Raw genomic sequence first — 17,154 nt, 5'->3', positions numbered from 1 at the left:
AAAAAGAATTTTTAAAAGACATGCATCCTGGAGACCCCTTCAGTTAGGTTCCAGTACCCACCCGCCCAGTACACCACGCAGGCCTGAGAAATGAATACACTAAGAGAAGACAGATCCAGGAGAAAAAGGGGGGGGGGGCGGCGACGCCCAGGACAACCAATGCCGGTGCAACTGACAAAGGCGCTGGGCCAGTATCAGGCACTGACTTTTATTGACAATCAATTGGGGTAAAGGCAAGCTATGTGCAGTTTCTATGGAAATTAACGTAAACAAGGCTCATAAAGGACAAGACAAAGCATTCTCAAATTAGGAACAGAATAGACAAAATATATGGTTGTAATTACAACACTGTCCTTCTAGTCTGAAGGTTTAGTGGTGGGAACGTAATTTGGGTGCGAGTTAGCCTGACCTCGGCACATAGGCTTCAGCCAGACTCACTGCTATAAACAACCAGTGGTGGGGCTGACTCTTCACAGCTGCCTTGGGCATAATCAATATTACAGTCCTCTGTACATGTAAGACGTTAAAGCAACGTTCCTCCCTTCAGAGAACTGGAAAGGGGGAGGGGAAGGAGGACAGAGATCTACAGCATCCTCAAAGTCTAACATGGTCTAGACCAGTGATGGGGAGAGAGCCTTTTAGAGCTTTCAATGATACAAACAGCTTGCCGCCTGCCGTGTGCCTAGGTTTGCCACCACTAGAAACTATGTCAAAGGCAGTTAATACACGTCTCACACCATTTTCTAAAAGACAATAATTCCTAATCATTTTTGGGTGGTGGCAGACATAAAAGAATTAGGCCTACTACCTGAAAAATGCACTACACACAGCATTTTGGAATATGATGTCAGACCATAAGTTCCCAGAGCCCTGCACTACCTGCTTCTGGAGGGTATGGTCACCAGGATGGCGTAATCTGCGAGGTGTGCAGCTCTCCGGGCCCACCCCAGACCTATTCAACCCTCAAGTGCCTATTAACCTCCAGCTGGCTCCTTCTGGGGGAGGAGTTGCCAGACATGGAACCTAGCTAGGGCTTCCCGCACGTCATCCTAGCACTCTGCCCTGAGCTACATCCCAGCCCAAACATCTAGTTCTTGACAGTTTTTAAACTTGAGAAGTGTAACTATGCTCTACCTTGTGTGACCCTAGGGTCCTTCTAAGGTGAGCATATTACCTGGCACACTGCTATCAGAGAGCTGCTGAACACATATCCACCCAAACCTGGGGTACATTTCAAAGCGACAAGATCCCCACTGATGACTCTGGGACAATGGGTACAGAGCAGGAAGGACATCGGTGACTCCTACTTGTAAGGCACATAGCATAGAGGGAGTCTCCCCACCCAGCCCATCTCTTAGGGCACCTGAGGTCACAGTTTCTCCACCTACTCACTACTCCGCTTCACACCTCAGCAGACAGCACACGTGCTCACAAACGCACACCTCGCACACAAGACTCAATCTAGGCATCCCTGCTCAGGAAGCCTCCCACGCTCTACTTCTGTGGAGCACTGTTCATACCCACACTCACTCTCACCACCTACAGGACGGACCTGTGTCTGTTCTGGATCTCATTCAAGGAAGCACAAAATGTAGAATCTAATAAACACCTACTAACTGAATGATGAGGGTAAAAACCCTTGAGATTCAGAAAAGCCATCAGAAAATGGGAAGGCCAGGATTGGAGCAGGGACTGGCTCAAGGCACACACAGAACAGCAGCAGTAACCGCTGAGGAGGACTGGAGCCAATGCAAGGCATCACCACACAGGACGCCTCGTTGAGGAGCTGAGGAGCAAGGACGGGGGAGGGGTGGTGCTGGAGTGCAGCCGCCTCCCCTCCCCCTAGCCGTACAGCGGTCACCCAAGTCAAGGGGCAGAGGGCGCCACCGGCAGTCCTTCCCAGCCATGTGGCTCACTTCAAGGGGGTTCCTAGCTGAGCGTGGCAGCACACGCCCGTAATCCCAGCACGAGAGGCTGAGGCAGGAAGTCTGAGGCTAGCCTAAACTACATCGTGAGACCCTGTCTCAAAAAAAAAAAGAAAGAAAGAAAGAAAACCAAGAGGGACCCAAAGTGCACAAAGCTCAGGACACCTGCCACTTAGGGGGCTAGGACACATGCTCACCTCCTGCTCTGGCTGGCTGGTGTGATGGAGGCTGCAAAGAGTGGTGAAGCCGCTAACTGCTAAAGCCAGCATAAGAGAGGTAAAAAGATGAGAAGAATCAGGTCCTCAAAGACACCACTAAACGGTTAAACCAAACCAGCTCGGAAGCTGACCTACCTCTGGAATTCTAGTTTCATGAGCCAATAAGTCCCCAGAGAGAAACCAGGGTTGTTTTATTTTAAAGCATCTAACACAGTTCAGCAGCAGCAGCCTGAGGACCACACAAGCAAGATCAGGTTAATGTGAAATCTAACCTCATACCATTTGTCCAAATCTTCCTGCCTTCTCAAAGCTGGCATCTGGGCCACGTCCATTTTCTAAGTTACCACTAGAACTTCCCAAATGCACCTCGTAATTCAGGACTTAATTACATCTTCTAAGGTGCTCCTACTGTTTCTCACACCTGAGTTACTGCCATACTCAGGGGAGGAATGCTTTGCTTACTTCCTCAATATCTATAGTGGTAGTTAAAATAGCCTTCACCAAACACAAGGCATTTCACTGAGTTTTTGTTTCTTTGTTTTGGTTTTTAGAAAGAGTCTTGCTAAGAAAGTACCCCAGGCTGGCCTCAAACTCAGTCATTCCCCTGCCTCAGCCTCCCACGGGCTAGGATTACAGGCATGCGCCAACACACCCAGTGGAGTTTTGTTTGGTTTGGTTTTGGTACTGGGGATTGAACTTGGGACCTTGTGCTTTCAAGGCAGGCGGCGGAGCCACTGAGCTAAATCCCTGGCACCCTGGAGTATTTCAAAAATGGAACCCCCTATTTTTCAAGTATTTCATATGTATAACTTGTTTTTGATTGTTTACTTTGTTAATATCATTTAGCAAAATATAGCCCTCCCTTTACTCCACAAATAATAAATTTCAGTTTACAATGATGTCTTAATATTCTGTGAAATAATTCTGAGACAACTAAAAGATGAATGCAAAACATCCCAGACATCTGTTTTTAGCACGTGAAACTAAAATAAATTTGTGAGTACTCTGCAGTCCTTAAAAGTAATACTGAAGAGCCAGGTGTGGTGACTCACACCTGCAATCCCAGCACCTGGGAGACTGAGGCAGGAGGATCACTGCAAGCTCAAGCCCAGTCTGAACTACACAGCAAGACCTGATCTCAAAAACCCAAACCAAAACAAAACAAAAAAACCCTGAAGGAAAACATTTGATAGAAAAATATTCACAATACAAAAGTGAGGGAAGACACTTCCCTAAATACGTGTGGTACAGCCCCCTCTTGTTACCGAGGAAAGGCATCACTCCAAGGACAGGGGACTGAGCCCCCCCCCCCCCGCCCCGCACTGGATACCACCCACCTCACTTCTCAAGGGCCCACCGGCGCTCCCTCCAGCCTCCCTGGGATGGCTCACTGTCCAGAGTGCCCCTGCTCCACCTGAGTTGGGCCTGAGCCCGGCTCGAGCCTCTCTCGTTGAGGTGTGCACAGAGAGAGGCTCGGCTGGGTGCACCATCTTCCTAACAAACCTGAGCTAAGGTTCCCTCTCCCCAGGACTCTCCTAAGGCACTACTCACTCTGGCTTTTTGTCTTTGTTGTGGGTGCTGGGAAATGACCCAGGGATTTCCACACAGAGCTCCATCCCCAGCCCCTTTGGTTTGGGACCAGGCCTCTAGAGAGCTGTCCAGGCTGGGCCTCAGCCTCCCAGGGTGGTGGGACAACAGGAGTGTGCACACACTCGCTCTGGATGTGGACCGTGAGGCATTTATCTAACCTCCTTCCTATACCTGACTCACGTGGGGCTTCTGGAAACACCAACTGTGGTATAGCTTTCTTAAGCTTATTCGACCATAAATACTTACTATGGGCTGGGCGCCCCAGCAGCACAAAAGCAAATGAATGAAAAAGTACTGCACTTAGCTTCTCTAGGCCTGGCACCATAGTGGTGGACAGAACAAACAAAAATCCCTGCCCTCATTAAACACATTATGGGCAGGCAAACAACAAAGGAAAACCTGTGGTAGCACAAGAGATCACAGGGTGCAGAAGGCGGTACACACTCTAGAGAAAGCAAGGCAAGAGGGCAGCAAGTGTGAGCAGCGTGCAGTGGACAGGCTGCTAAGGGCTCCCTGAGAAGCCACACGCTGCAGACTTGTTCCTGCGTCGGCCCTGGCACACAGCTGAGCTCAGGACACAACCAGTAGAATGATGACCCAGCTACCTACAGCGCCAAGGGTGAGGGCAAATGAACAGCACGCTACCACTGGTGTGATCGGGCTGCTCGCTGGAAGGCGACAACTCCGTGGTCCAGATGCAGAGCTAACTGCACTTGCTCCAGCCAGGTCAGCTCAGACCACTACTGTGCCACCAGCTGGACCCACAAGGGCTCCAGCACTGACACCCTCTCCTAGAGCACCTGCCTCAGATCTCAGGTCTACACTGTGGAGAAACAGCCAGAGGGGGTCAGGGATTTAGCTCAGTGGTTCCACCACCTGCCCTGCAAGCGCAAGGACCCGAGTTCGATTCCCGGTACCACAAAAAGAAAAAGTCAGTGGCCAGCTTCTGAGCAGGGCATTGGAGTCTTACACAGAAATCTGTGTGGCCACCTTCACACAAGCCTTTGGGCCGGGGATTTAGCTCAGTAGTTCTGGCGCCTCCCTTGCAAGAACAAGGTGCCGAGTTTGATCCCTGGTACCAAAAAAAAAAAAAAAAAAAAGAAAGAAACAGCCAGAGGAATCAGTCTAAGGAACTTATCACCTGGCTTCAAGGCACCTCACAGGACAGAGAGCTGCCCTTAATACAGAATGCGCACAGAAAGCAGTCACCTCTTCATCAGCTCACACCACTGCAAGTTCCCACAGAAGCCTCGCTGTCCCCCACAGCTGTGCAAGCCATGGTCCTGACCCTTATTCCTAGAAACAGACCTGGAGACAGCCAAATGTCTGTTACTCCCTTCCCCTGGTCCCTGTGTCAAGCAGCTCACATGCTGGGCAAACCCCTGCATGCCCACTGTGCTGGGCAGATGGGATGCTGCAGGAGCTAGACCACGCCAGACTCCAGAATACTCCCTGCCCACCAACCAGACCCCGAAGGCCAGGGATCCCTCAGGCTTGTCCACAGCTGCTTGCCTGGCGCATGCCCCATCTCTGAGGCAGGGCCAGCACCAGCAGCTAAAGCCAGACAGGGTGCATGGGGAGCTGAAGTCCACAGGACCGGAGGCAAAGGTGAAGCCAGGCACACCCAATTCATGGGATTCCTTTCCCTTCTTCATACAAAAGTGATTAAAAAGAAGCCACTTCAAAGAAACAAAACAATGATGTACTTTACTTTGTGTCCATTTTAAAAAGAGCTCAGTGGTTTCATTGCCTTCCTCACCTGCCTCACAAGCACAAGGTTGGATCCCTGGTACCAAAAAAAAAAGAAAACTAATAGGGCCAGGGATTTAGCTTAGCAGCACAGTGCCTGCCACACAAGCACAAGGTCGAGTTCGATCCCCGTACCAAAGAAAAAAGAAAGCTAATACATCTAACAGGTGCCCTGGCAAACACAGCAAGTGGGTCCAAGACTAGTGAATGCCAGGCTACTGCTGTAGGGTTGTTGGGGGCCCAGTTCAAGCCACATTCCCCAAAGAAGCTGCCAGTCAAAACTGGAGAGAACACTTTTCAAAACAAGAAAAGAGCTTCTCTTTCCTCACTGACTAGAACTATAATCCCAGATGAAGACGGAAGTCTGCACTCCTGGCATAAATTTACAGTGTCATCATGGCAGGGAAGAGCAGAGTTAGGAAGCAAAGTGGGACCAAGAGCAATCACTTTAGCACCAATTTGTGAAAACACAGAGAGGAGAATTCCTTAGCTGACAAATCCAGCATAAGCAACAAAAAAGGGGGTGAGAATGTGATGGCAAACTGGCTTAGTGCTGTGCACACATCCTTGGAGACGGTGACCACAAGGCTCCAGGAAAGGTTAGTTGCAATGTCATGGTCACCGTGAGCGAGGGTGAGGTCTGGGGTCCTACTCAAGATGAGGACAGAGCGACCAACTAGCTAGGCCTAGGGAACAAATCTGTGTTTGTTTTTTAACGTGCTTTGCAACTTATAAACCCCAACAAGGCCCGGACAGAAAGCAAGTGGTAGATAAATATTTGCTGAAAAAGAATTCATTAATCAATTACCTAATTAACTTCAAACAATTGAAATCCCACGCTGAAGAACCAGCATGTTGGATTTCAACAGGCAAACTCAGGTTTCTCACACTGGTTCTGCTTACAACCGTTCCACAGCTCCACTCAGTGTTAAATCACAGATCACCCAGAGGGATAAGCCTATATACTTTTTTTTTTTTGGTACCAGGGATCAAACTTGGGACTTTCCGCTTGCAAGGCAGGCAGCGGAACCACTGAGCTAAATCCCCGGCCCTACCCTATATACTTTTGTTGCTGTTGTTCACTGCTAATCTAGACTGGAGACTTTAAAACATTTTGACTGAAATACAGCTCACTTATCCCTATTCCTGAGGAAAGGACTCAGCAGGTTAGAGGAAAGAAGCTGTACCCAGAGCCACACGGAGGCCCTGGAACTTCCGTCCGGATGAGGTAACCTGGGAGTTGTTCCAGCACTGACCTGGGGTGCGGTTCCCAAGCCTCTTACTCAGGACATGGGTGCCAATGCTGATGCTGGCCACAGTGCCCAAGGACCTCACATTAAAAGTTATATACAATGACTCCAATTTTTAAAAAATTTACTTCCGAAAGTACTGAAACATTTTAAAATATTAACAGAAATCATCTCAGAGTCATGGGATATTACAGGGATACACTTTTCTTAACACTGTTTTCTAGAACAATAGTCAGGGGAGGCGCTCAGGAGGTGGAAGCAGGAGGATCACCACAAGCTTGAGGCCTGACCGAACTGCACAGCAAGACCCTGACTCAAAAAAACCAAATAGGGCCTGAGATTTAGCTCAGTGGTTCTGCCACCTGCCTCACAAGCGCAAGGACCCAAGTTCAATCCCTGGTACCAAAATAAATAAATAAATAAACAATTTTAAAATTAAAACAAAAAGAAAACAGAGAAGAAATTCTTACCTTTAAGGTATTCTGATTTCCAAAAAACAAAGAGGGATAATGTCTCAAAACACCGCAGGGCCGGGGATTTAGCTCAGTGGTTCCGCCACCTGCCCTGCAAGCCCAAGGACTGGAGTTCGATCCCCAGTACAAAAAAACCCCACCTTCCCTATCTACTCATCCAATTACCCCGGAGGACATGCAAGGGCCACTTACCTTGCATCAATCTAGAAATCATCAAAAGAAATGCCCTACTTTCTTTCCTCAAAGTTATGGGAATCGAGACGTCAGAGGTACTAAGGTGAGCAGCACAGATTCTCGATCTAGAAGAGGGTCTGAAAAAGCAAGCACCTGACAACTCACCAAAGACCCCAATCAGACCCCTTCACAATCATTTCACGCAGTAAGAGCCCCACAACCAGCCTGGCTCCTCCAATCTGTGGTTTCCCACAGAGCCCCACCTGCAAACAGGTGAAAACTTATCTCTCAAGGCTCCCGACCGCTCCTGTCCACCTCCAGTCTCATACTTCACTCGTGCAGCGTGCAGCATTTCAGCCCAAACTGGTCTCTGCTTCCCAAACGCTCCGCAGGCGAATGAGGAGACCGGGAGACACCCGCTCCCCTGCACACTCTCCTCCAGGGCTCCGCCCACAAGACTCTGCCCAAGTGTCACCTTTCTATAAGAGACAGCTCCCAGCTGCTCACCACGCCATACACAACCAGTTTAGAAGTTCAAGAATCCTCCTCGCTGGTCTCCTGATACACTGTGACCTTCCTGGAGTCCAGCCTGTGTTTGGCACAGAACCATCCCAAACTGCAATCTGACTGCCAACTCGAAAATGCTGTGCCATCCACTCTTCCGAGTCTTTCTTGGATCAGGACCAACCCAGCCTGGCCCTCCCCTCCAGCCCAGAGCTAGAGACACAGAGGTTCTCCTGAGCACTCTGCAGCACCACAGTCCCCTCCAGCCCCAAGACCTGGCACCAACGAGCACACTCTCCCAGGGAAGTGCCTCTCTTCTTCCCTGGAGTACACTAGCAAGTGGCACTTCCTTCCTTCCTTCAGAACATATTTCTGAGTGTGGAACGCGTCTCTGTGATTACAGGATCAGCAATGGTTCACCTTGCCAGACCATAAGTTCGCATGAGAAACAAAGCCTGGTTTTCCTCATCACTCCACCCTCAAAGCCCTGAAGGAACTACTGGATGGATGGACAGATGGGCAGATGGATGGATGGACAGACGGACAGATGGACGGATGGATGGACAAGCCACTGAATGACTTTTTGACCATGTTGTTCACACAGGAACTACCACCCTAGAACTGGATTCACACACCCACTGGCCTGTTTCTCTCCCTACTACTTTAATGAACTACTGAAGCATAAGAACTCTTTCTGACTCTATATTCCTAATGCACAGCCATGAAAAAGTCTTTCTTTAAACAGTTAAAATAAATTCCACACAAAATAGAATGCTACCCTTGAAGACCTCACCTGACCTGCATGTGCCACAGCCAGAGGTGGTTAAACATGGGGAGGGACCTGAGTTGGGCAATATATTTTGTGCCACTGCAGCACTTTGACATAATCAAAGTGAGGGAAGAAAACATGGCTGTGGAGAAGACAGAGAAACATCACATGATCTATCAATCTTTCCAACCAATAAAAGTTCCTTCCTTCGGGCACTTTAGGGAATGGACTTAAAAGAATTTGGAAGGGACTGAGAGCAGTATTGCAAACATGTAATCTCAGCTATTTAGAAGGCTGAGGCAGGCAGATCTCAAGTTGAAGGCCAGCCTAATTTAGTGAGGCCCTGTCTCAAAATCAAAATAATTGGGGGGCGGGGGCTAGGGATATAACTCAATGGGATAGTGGTAGAGAGCTTGCTAGCAAAGGTTCAATGACTCTTAAAAAAAAAACAAACTTTGAATGGGAATCACCTTCTTGTCCAATACAAACATCAGAGCAGACCTCGGATGTAGCTCAGTGGTGCTGCACCTGCCTGGCAAGCACAAGGTCCTGAGTTCAATCCCTAGTACAGAAGGGGAAAAAAAAAAGCATCAGAGCAGATACCCGGCATGGTGGTCACACCTGTAATCCCAGCACTCTGGGAGGCTAAGGCAGGAGGACTGCAAGTTTGAGGTCAGATTTGTTAACTCAGCCACGGGGTTGAGAGTCTTTGAAAAAAACTGTCACAATTTTTTTTTTGGTACCGGGGATCAAACTCAGGACCTCCCACGTACGAGCCAGGTGCCGGGCAGTGCCACTGAGCTAAATCCCCACCAACTGTTAATTATTTAAATAACATTTTATTACTCAGAAATGTCTTGATGGCATTTCCACACCCTCTGTATTCCTGCCACTCACAAGCCTTTAACCTCAAGAGTATCTGTCCATTTGGGTAAATGGCGTAGGCATTCTGAAAACAAGACTCATCTGAACAGCCCCAGGCAGAGGCTGTCAGCACAGACTGTGGAAGAGCAGGACAGGGACAACCAAACGCAGCAGAGCCACATCGGGCAGGCGGGGCGGGGGAGTCAGGGCTGTCAGAGAACAACTGATTCTCTCTACTCCAAATGTTCTGTATTGTTTGCATGATTTACAAATAGTTATGTCTTTTTTCTTGGTTTTTTTTTTTGTTGTTTTTTTTGGTACCGGGGATCAAACTCAGGTCCTTGTGCTTGCTCAGCAGGCAGTGAAACCACTGAGCTAAATCCCCGGCTGTCTTTATTTTTCAATTAAGAATAAAATCAGGAAGGACTTTTATCAAAATGTACCCCACACAGGACTGAGTAATAGTAACCTTAGTCTTTAAACATTTAAGTCTTTTATTCATCCCTCCACTTGACAGATGTTCACTTAGAAACCACTTCAAGGAAATCACAGTACAAACCCTGTGTCCTTTACTGTCTCTTCCAGAAAGCAACTCAGCAAAGGAGAAAAGGCACAGGCTCTACACGTCGCCAGCCCTGCTCTAAGTCCTGGATGTGCCCTGGTGTCCCTCACCCTATTCGCTCTGTGATGGTGGTGACCACACACTACAGGCTCCCTCAGAGTCAAACCGCGGCACTGTACAGACGCGCAGTCTGTACACAGTGCAGCAGTCTGCAAGTGCTAATCACTGCAACAGTGTTTAGGGTAAATATGACAATCAGATCTATCCAGAAGGCCTATTTCGGGTCTTCAACATACATGGTCTTGGCAGCCAGCTAAGAAAAATTATTACTTAAAATATCAAGAGAAGGGGGGTATCTGGAAAATGCATCTTCCTCTCAATTTTGCTAGTCTAAAAAATAGTCTTAAAAAATTTAAAGACATTATCGAGAGACAGGCTGGGGTGTAGCCCAGCAGCAGAGCATATTCCTAGTGTGTTGCAGGTCCTGGGTTTGATCCCAGAAGCATGACAAAAAATTACATCAAGAGGGCCAGGAATGTAGCTCAGCAACACAGTGCCTGCCTGGCAAGCAAGAGGCCCTGAGTTTGATTTGCAGTACCAAAAAAAAAAATTTTTATATCAAGAAATTGTATTTTCACAGCATTGTGCAAGAAACTCCAAAAACTAAAATTAAACTTTATTTCTAAGCTCTGTTCTATTTACTTCAAAGCCTCAACATTCCCCATGAAAAGAAAAAAGGCTGACATCTTGTAAAAGAACAAGGAGAGGGGCCAGGGATTTAGCTCAGTGGTTTCGCCACCTGCTGCCCAAGCACAAGGACCCAAGTTTGATCCCCGGTACCAAAAAAAAAAGTACAAGGAGAAGCCTAGCATGGTGATGCACCCCTGTAATCTCAGACAAGGGTAGCTGAGGGAGGAGGATCATTCTGAGTTTGAGGCAGGCCTGAGAGGTACATAGTGAGTTCAAGGCCCACCTGAAATATATAGCAAGACCCTGGCTCAAAAAAGAAAAAAAAAAGAATAGGGAAAGTATGTGCTTTTGGTTCTGATTTTTTGAGACAAGGTCTCTCTATGTAGCTCACCCTGTCTCTGAACTAACTGCCTATATAGCCCAGGATGATCTCCAACTCAAGATCCGCCTGCATCAGCCCCCCAAGTGCTGGGATTATAGGTATATACCACCATGTCTGGCCAAGTACTTTTTTTTTTTGGTACGGGGATCAAACTCAGGACCTTGCACTTGTGAGGCAGGCAAGGCGCCACTGAGCTAAATCCCTCACCCGCCAAGTACGTATTTTAATGATATAGGATAGAAGTCTCTTAGGAGAAGCCTTGCTTTGCTTCTGAGTTATAAACTGCCTGCCTCATAAAGGAAAAATGCTAAAGGGGGGGGGTGCTAGAAAGCCTCTTGACAGCTATGAGAATACCAAATATATTCACAATTGGTCCCAAATTTAAATTAATACAATAAAATTCAAATGTATTGCTCGTATCTGCAGCAAAGGACATTACTGTGTTTATGTGAGAACAATTAAACAATGCAAACTTAACTCCTTAGGCCACTTCTAGTTCATAAGGTCCATGGCTTGCAAAACGTAAATTTGACTTTATTCCATGTTTTTGTTTTGAGACAGGGCCCCGCTATGTAGCCCAGGCTGGCCTCAAACTCAGGGTGCTCCTCCTGCCTCAGCCTCCTGAGTGCTGGGATTACATGCGTGCATCACGGCTACTCCGTATTGAAAACATGAAAGTCCTCGCAGTGCTTACAGGGGTGCTTACAGCAGTGCTTACAGCGATGGTAAACTTCCATCCCTGTGAATGTAAAGCTGCCCGCCCACGCCTCACCCAGCCAGACCTCAGAGACCCAAGGGCCTGGGTGAGCTAGTCACAAGGTAGTTCCTCTCCCACCCCAGCCAAAGTGCCAAGGGTAGCAGGTCTAAATGTGGCCTGGGCTTTTGTCGTTGTTTGCTTGGGTGGCAATGGGAATTGGACCCAGGGCCTTCAACTGATCTTCACCCTCAGCCCTTTTTATTTTGAGACAGGCTGCATTTCAAACTGCCCGGGCTGGGCTCAAACTTGCAATCCTCCTGCCTCAGCCTCCCGAGTACTGGGATGACAGGTTTGGGCCACCATGCTCAGCTTTTTCTTTTTTTCCCTCCTATAGGGCATGGAACCCAAGGCCTACTTGCTAGACTAGCACTCTACCACTGGGCAACAGTCTAGCCTATGTTTTGTGCAGTTTTAATGCTTGTTTTTCTCTATATCCAGTTTCTCACAGCAAAGCACACCTAATCCATCCAATATTACTCGATTCACATACAAACATTTTTTTCAGAATAGTTCCTATGAGAATATAGTTTTGAACTATCACAGTAAACCTTCTGATAATTTTACAACTACTTTACCAGAAAAAAGCAAGGGCCTATCGCTATGTCCATACACAACAGAAATGAAGAAGATGGGGCGGCCAGGTCTAACAGCAGGCACGGCAGTGCAAGAGCGGGAGCACCTGCCTTTCACAGGCATGAGACCCTTGAAGGCAGCGGCATGGCTCAGCGTGGCCCATGAGCAGATGCCAAGAAAGCGAACTGAGGGCAGAAGGCAAGCCATGAGGGTCCGCACAAGAACAGGGGCGGCTGGGGCATCACCCACCTTCTCATTGCCAGACAGGGCCTCTGGGGCAGGGCGTGGTGGGGCAGGCTGCTTCTAGCCTCCCAGGTCTGCAGATGAGAGAGGTCACTGCCCAGGAGCTCTCCAACAGCAGAAGACAAGGGCTCGGGAAAGCCTGCACCCACAGGCTCTGCATCCAGACTTGTACCACATTATAGGCTCTGGCCCTTGAAACAAGCCCTAAAAGCAAGCCCACTGGGCCCCTTTCCATCCCAGGCTAGGCCACCCAACCTGCACTGACAGAAGCGGACAGAAGGGCCTTCTGGGAGACCCGCAGGCCAAGCACAGGCATGTCTTTGGAAGTGAACATCTACACTGCTGCAGGGCACTACAGTGACGAATGGCAGTGATCCAATAGCCCAAGGCCAGCAAATTCCACTTCAAACAGAACTGAGTTTCATTGGAGACAGTGACTCTCACGCCTGTGAGAGGAAACAGTGATGAAACAGCCTAACTGCAAATTCCAAAGCAGGTCCCCAGAGTACTACTCTTCACAACTCAGTACACACTGGTGAGAAGTGTCCTCGCAACCACATTCACTGTGCCACCTGACAGCCCACACCTGTTAGCAGCATGTACTTGCATACCCGAAATCTGTACAGCACAACAGTAACCCTGACGTTACGGATCCGAGTGCAGAGGATACAACTTTTCTCAATGACTTGAGCCCTACAGTGTTCTCAGTGCAGCACAAAGTAAACATGCCACTTAGGGCTGGCACTCGACCATTACCAAGCTCTGGAACCCCTTTCCCCGAGTTTCCCCAGAAAAACTGCTGTTTAAATCCCATTAGCCCTGCACAAAGAAGCTGATACGCGTGTGCTAACATCTTCCCTGGAGAAGGGCTCAGGACCTGGTGGGGCTCAGGTGCTATGCAGCCCTGAGCCAGGCTGAGGAGTGTGAATGGGGCCCCGGACACAGCGGCCCTGCCCAGCTGAGCTCAGGAAGCCACTCGATGACCACCAGCTCGCAGACCTTTATTTTTAGTATTATACATGGTCTTGTGACCTGTTTAAATATTTTACTGTCACTATAGAAAAGAAGATTGTCTCCAAGGGCTGGGGATTTAACTCAGTGGTTTTGCAGCCTGCTGTGCAGGCGCAAAGACCTAAGTTCGATCTCCGGTACCAAAAAAAAAAAAAGAACACTGTCTCCAATGATCCTGTCATTGTTTCCAATCATTTCCTTCAGCTGCTCACTGGTGTCTCCTGAGGACCAAGCTGAGCCATGGCTTAGCCATCCAATGACACAGTAACACTCCACTGAAACCCGCACAGAAGGGGCGTCTGGGGAAAGAGAGGACAGAACCCAGTGCGCTGACACCCAACGTGGGTGCAGGAAGCAGTCTTGTGGAGCCTGCAATGACTGTAAATGACTTTGAGCCGGGGATTTAGCTCAGTGGTTCCATCGCCTGCTTCCCAAGTGAAAGGTCCTGAGTCTGATCCCCGTAACAAAAAAAAAACAAAAAAAGATTGTAAATGACTTCAATGATCTCAACTAGTTTCCCAAGCATAAGGCAAAACTGGTAGCTCCAAATTTATTATCCCAAATCATTTAATGAGTTCCCTTCTGACCAAAAAAAAAGAAAAAAATCCTCATAAATTAGCAATGTAGTGACATTTCAACTGCCAAAGACCACCACTTGTGTTGGTTAGAATGATGAAAGAATCGCTTCTCGGCCTTTTGGCTAAGATCAAGTGTAGAATGATGAAAGAGAAGGGCATCTGAAATACTTGGGGGGTTTTATTTCCATGTGGTGCTGAGGATGTAACCCAGGGCACTGTACCAATGAGCCACACCCCCGGCCCTGTATTTTTGGAAAAGGGGTCTCACTAAGTTGTCCAGGCTGGCCAGGAACTTGTGATCCTCCTGCCTCGTTTCCAAGTAGCTTGAGTTAGGGTGTGAGCCACCATGCCCAGCTCCTTACCAGTTTTTACCACAGCACTTCAGCCCTGGGAATGGGACTCAACTGATCATTTCTAATAATATGGAAACAATAAAATTTGCAAATTATAACCTTAGCAAGTTAACCCTAAAATGGGGCCTTCAGAGGCCAGCTGGGTGCACATCTATAATCACAGCACTGGGAGGACAAGGCCGGCCTGGGCTGCACAGTGAGGCCCTGTGTCCAGACAAAACGGCCTACTATTACCTTGTTTTCCAACAGTGAACAAGCAGGCTGCACATCACTGCACTGAGCACACAGTAGAGTCAATGCTTGGAGAATTAATCAGGCCCTGTTAAGACTAACAAGACTTGGGCCGGGGATTTAGCTCAGTGGTTCCAGCGCCTGCCTCGCAAGCGCAAGGTCCCAAGTTCGATCCCTGGTACCAAAAAAAAAAAAAAAAAAAAAAAGACTAACAAGACCTGGCCAAGTGTGGTGGCACAAGCCTGTTTTCCCAGCACTCTGGGAGTCTGAGACAGGCAGCCCCCCAGTTTGAGTCCAGTCTAGGTGATTTAGCAAGACTCTGTCTCAAAATAAACTTTAAGAGATATAGATCAGTGCCAAAGCCTCGGGTTCAACCCCCAGTAAGAAGGAAGACAGAAAAGAGATAGAGAGGCACACTGCAAGACATTTAGCAGACGCCGTGCAACCGGATAACACAAGTTTATTAAAATGCTCAGGCCCAGCCAGGCCAGGTGGCATGGCTTGTAATCTCAGCACTCAGAAGGCTGAGACACCACAACTGCCAGGAATGGAGGCCAGCCTAGGCTACACAGTGAATTCAGGGCCAGCCTGGACTATATAATCAGCCCTGTTTCAAAAAAAAAGAGCCAAGTTTGTCATATATGATTCGATTATATTTTCAATATTATTTTAAGAGTAAAACTGTGAGAAACTAAACTATTTTCTTTGCTCCCTTCTCCATGCTAGACTTTAAAAACATTTCCAATCACACTCTAAATAACTAAACACAAAGTGCTGTTAATAATGTTCAGCTAACATTTGGCAAAACCTAATTTTCTAAAAATGTGTATATGCAATATGGTTGTATAAAATAAATACTGGGACAATCAACACAAAAGAAATTACAATTACATAAAATGTACATATTATCACCATTAACATTTCAAACCACTTTTCTTTGTAACTTGTGCTTATTAAATAAGGTGAATTATGCCTAAAAATGCTTTCTTCATCTCACAATCGCAAATTAGTTCACAGACTGTTATACTTGTTTATAGCAATAAAATAAGCTAATTAAAAAGCTAAGCAAAAATCTCAAAAGAAAAAATCTCTCAGTAACACATTTGTAAAAAGTTTTCAACAACTACTAAATGCCTTTCTGATCCAAAAAAACCCCTCTACACTAAACACTTAAGTAAATGTACAAGTGAACAAAGACAGGAGACCTTCGTATGCAAACTAAGGTTAAGTACCACAAATTTAATAACGTTGTAATTTCCTGTAAGACCTAAATTTTTAAAAGTTGCTTTCGAGTTTTAGATTTCATAACATGCATTAGCTAGATATTAAAATCATTATTTAGAAGACATCTGATCAGGTTAGCTTTATCTGCCCTGACAACAACAAAAAAACAATGTACGTGTGAAAGGTTAGTTTTACCCGCCACCAGTTTTCCAAATAGCTACTTTATTTCTCCAGTATATAAGAGTGTGCAACAGTTTCTAGGGATTCGACGTCCACAAACCTACAGTAAGGCAAACCCGACTAGTAATAATAACCGCATGATGCGGACTTTCCTCCAGAACCCTTGCGATCTGGGGAGGGGAAGACGCGGGAGCTCCACTCCACTCGCAGCGCCTCCCCGGCGGCTCCTCTGCCCGGGGGCTGCCTTAGAGGACCCTGAGGCCTGAGTGCCTGCCCGGTCCGGTCTCCCGGCGCATCTGCGCGAACGCTGTCACCAGTGCACGTGCGAGTGCGGCCCCCGAGTCGTCTAGAGTTTTCTCCAGCACGGCAGCCTCAGGCTGCAGCTCCGCGACTCGGCTGAACGCCAGGCACCGCGCCACCCCGCGTGGAGACGCGGCCTGAGCGTCCGGGGGCGTGAGGCGCCTGCACCCGATCCCGCGGCCCCCGCCCCGGCCCGCGCGTGTCCGGCCTCAGCCGCTGCCCGCAGGACGCGGAACCTCTCCCCGCCGCCCTGGGACCCCGAGGCCTCCGGCGGGCGGCGCTCGAGCAGCAGCGAGGGGCGCGGCAGGGGCCTAGGCCTGCAGCATACCCACATCCCAACCCCCGCCATCCCGCCCGCCGCCAGGAGCTCGGGCCAGGCGGCCGGAGCACGGTCTGGCTACCTGCGGGCCGTGGAGGGCCATGGCGCCCCGTTTCAATGGGACTCGGCGCTGCTCCGGCTCCTCACGCCGCGTTCCCCGCCGCCGCCATCTTCTCGCCGCACAGACGCTCGCGTCGGCCGCCGCGCTTGCGCACTGGCGGCGCCGTGGGGCAGG

The 17,154-nt window shown here is 48.5% G+C and overlaps 1 protein-coding gene across 2 annotated transcripts in view; it reads right to left on the bottom strand.

Annotated features, from left to right (window-relative positions):
• The window catches only part of Usp10 (ubiquitin specific peptidase 10), a 62,665-nt gene extending 45,537 nt beyond the window's left edge, over positions 1-17,128 (bottom strand). For both annotated transcript variants that reach the window (XM_004842724.3, XM_087198442.1), the window contains exon 1: positions 17,002-17,128. In XM_004842724.3, the coding sequence (XP_004842781.3) occupies positions 17,002-17,022 (21 nt within the window). In that variant the 5' untranslated portion in view covers positions 17,023-17,128. The remainder of the gene's footprint in view (positions 1-17,001) is intronic.
• Between the last annotated feature and the right edge of the window lie 26 nt (positions 17,129-17,154).

Source organism: Heterocephalus glaber, unplaced genomic scaffold (genome assembly GCF_053883595.1).
Source record: "Heterocephalus glaber isolate CG9 unplaced genomic scaffold, H.glaber_assembly_v1.0 deba00000071, whole genome shotgun sequence".
NCBI classification, from domain to species: Eukaryota; Metazoa; Chordata; class Mammalia; order Rodentia; family Bathyergidae; genus Heterocephalus; species Heterocephalus glaber.
This window is presented reverse-complemented; position numbering and strand designations above follow the sequence as displayed.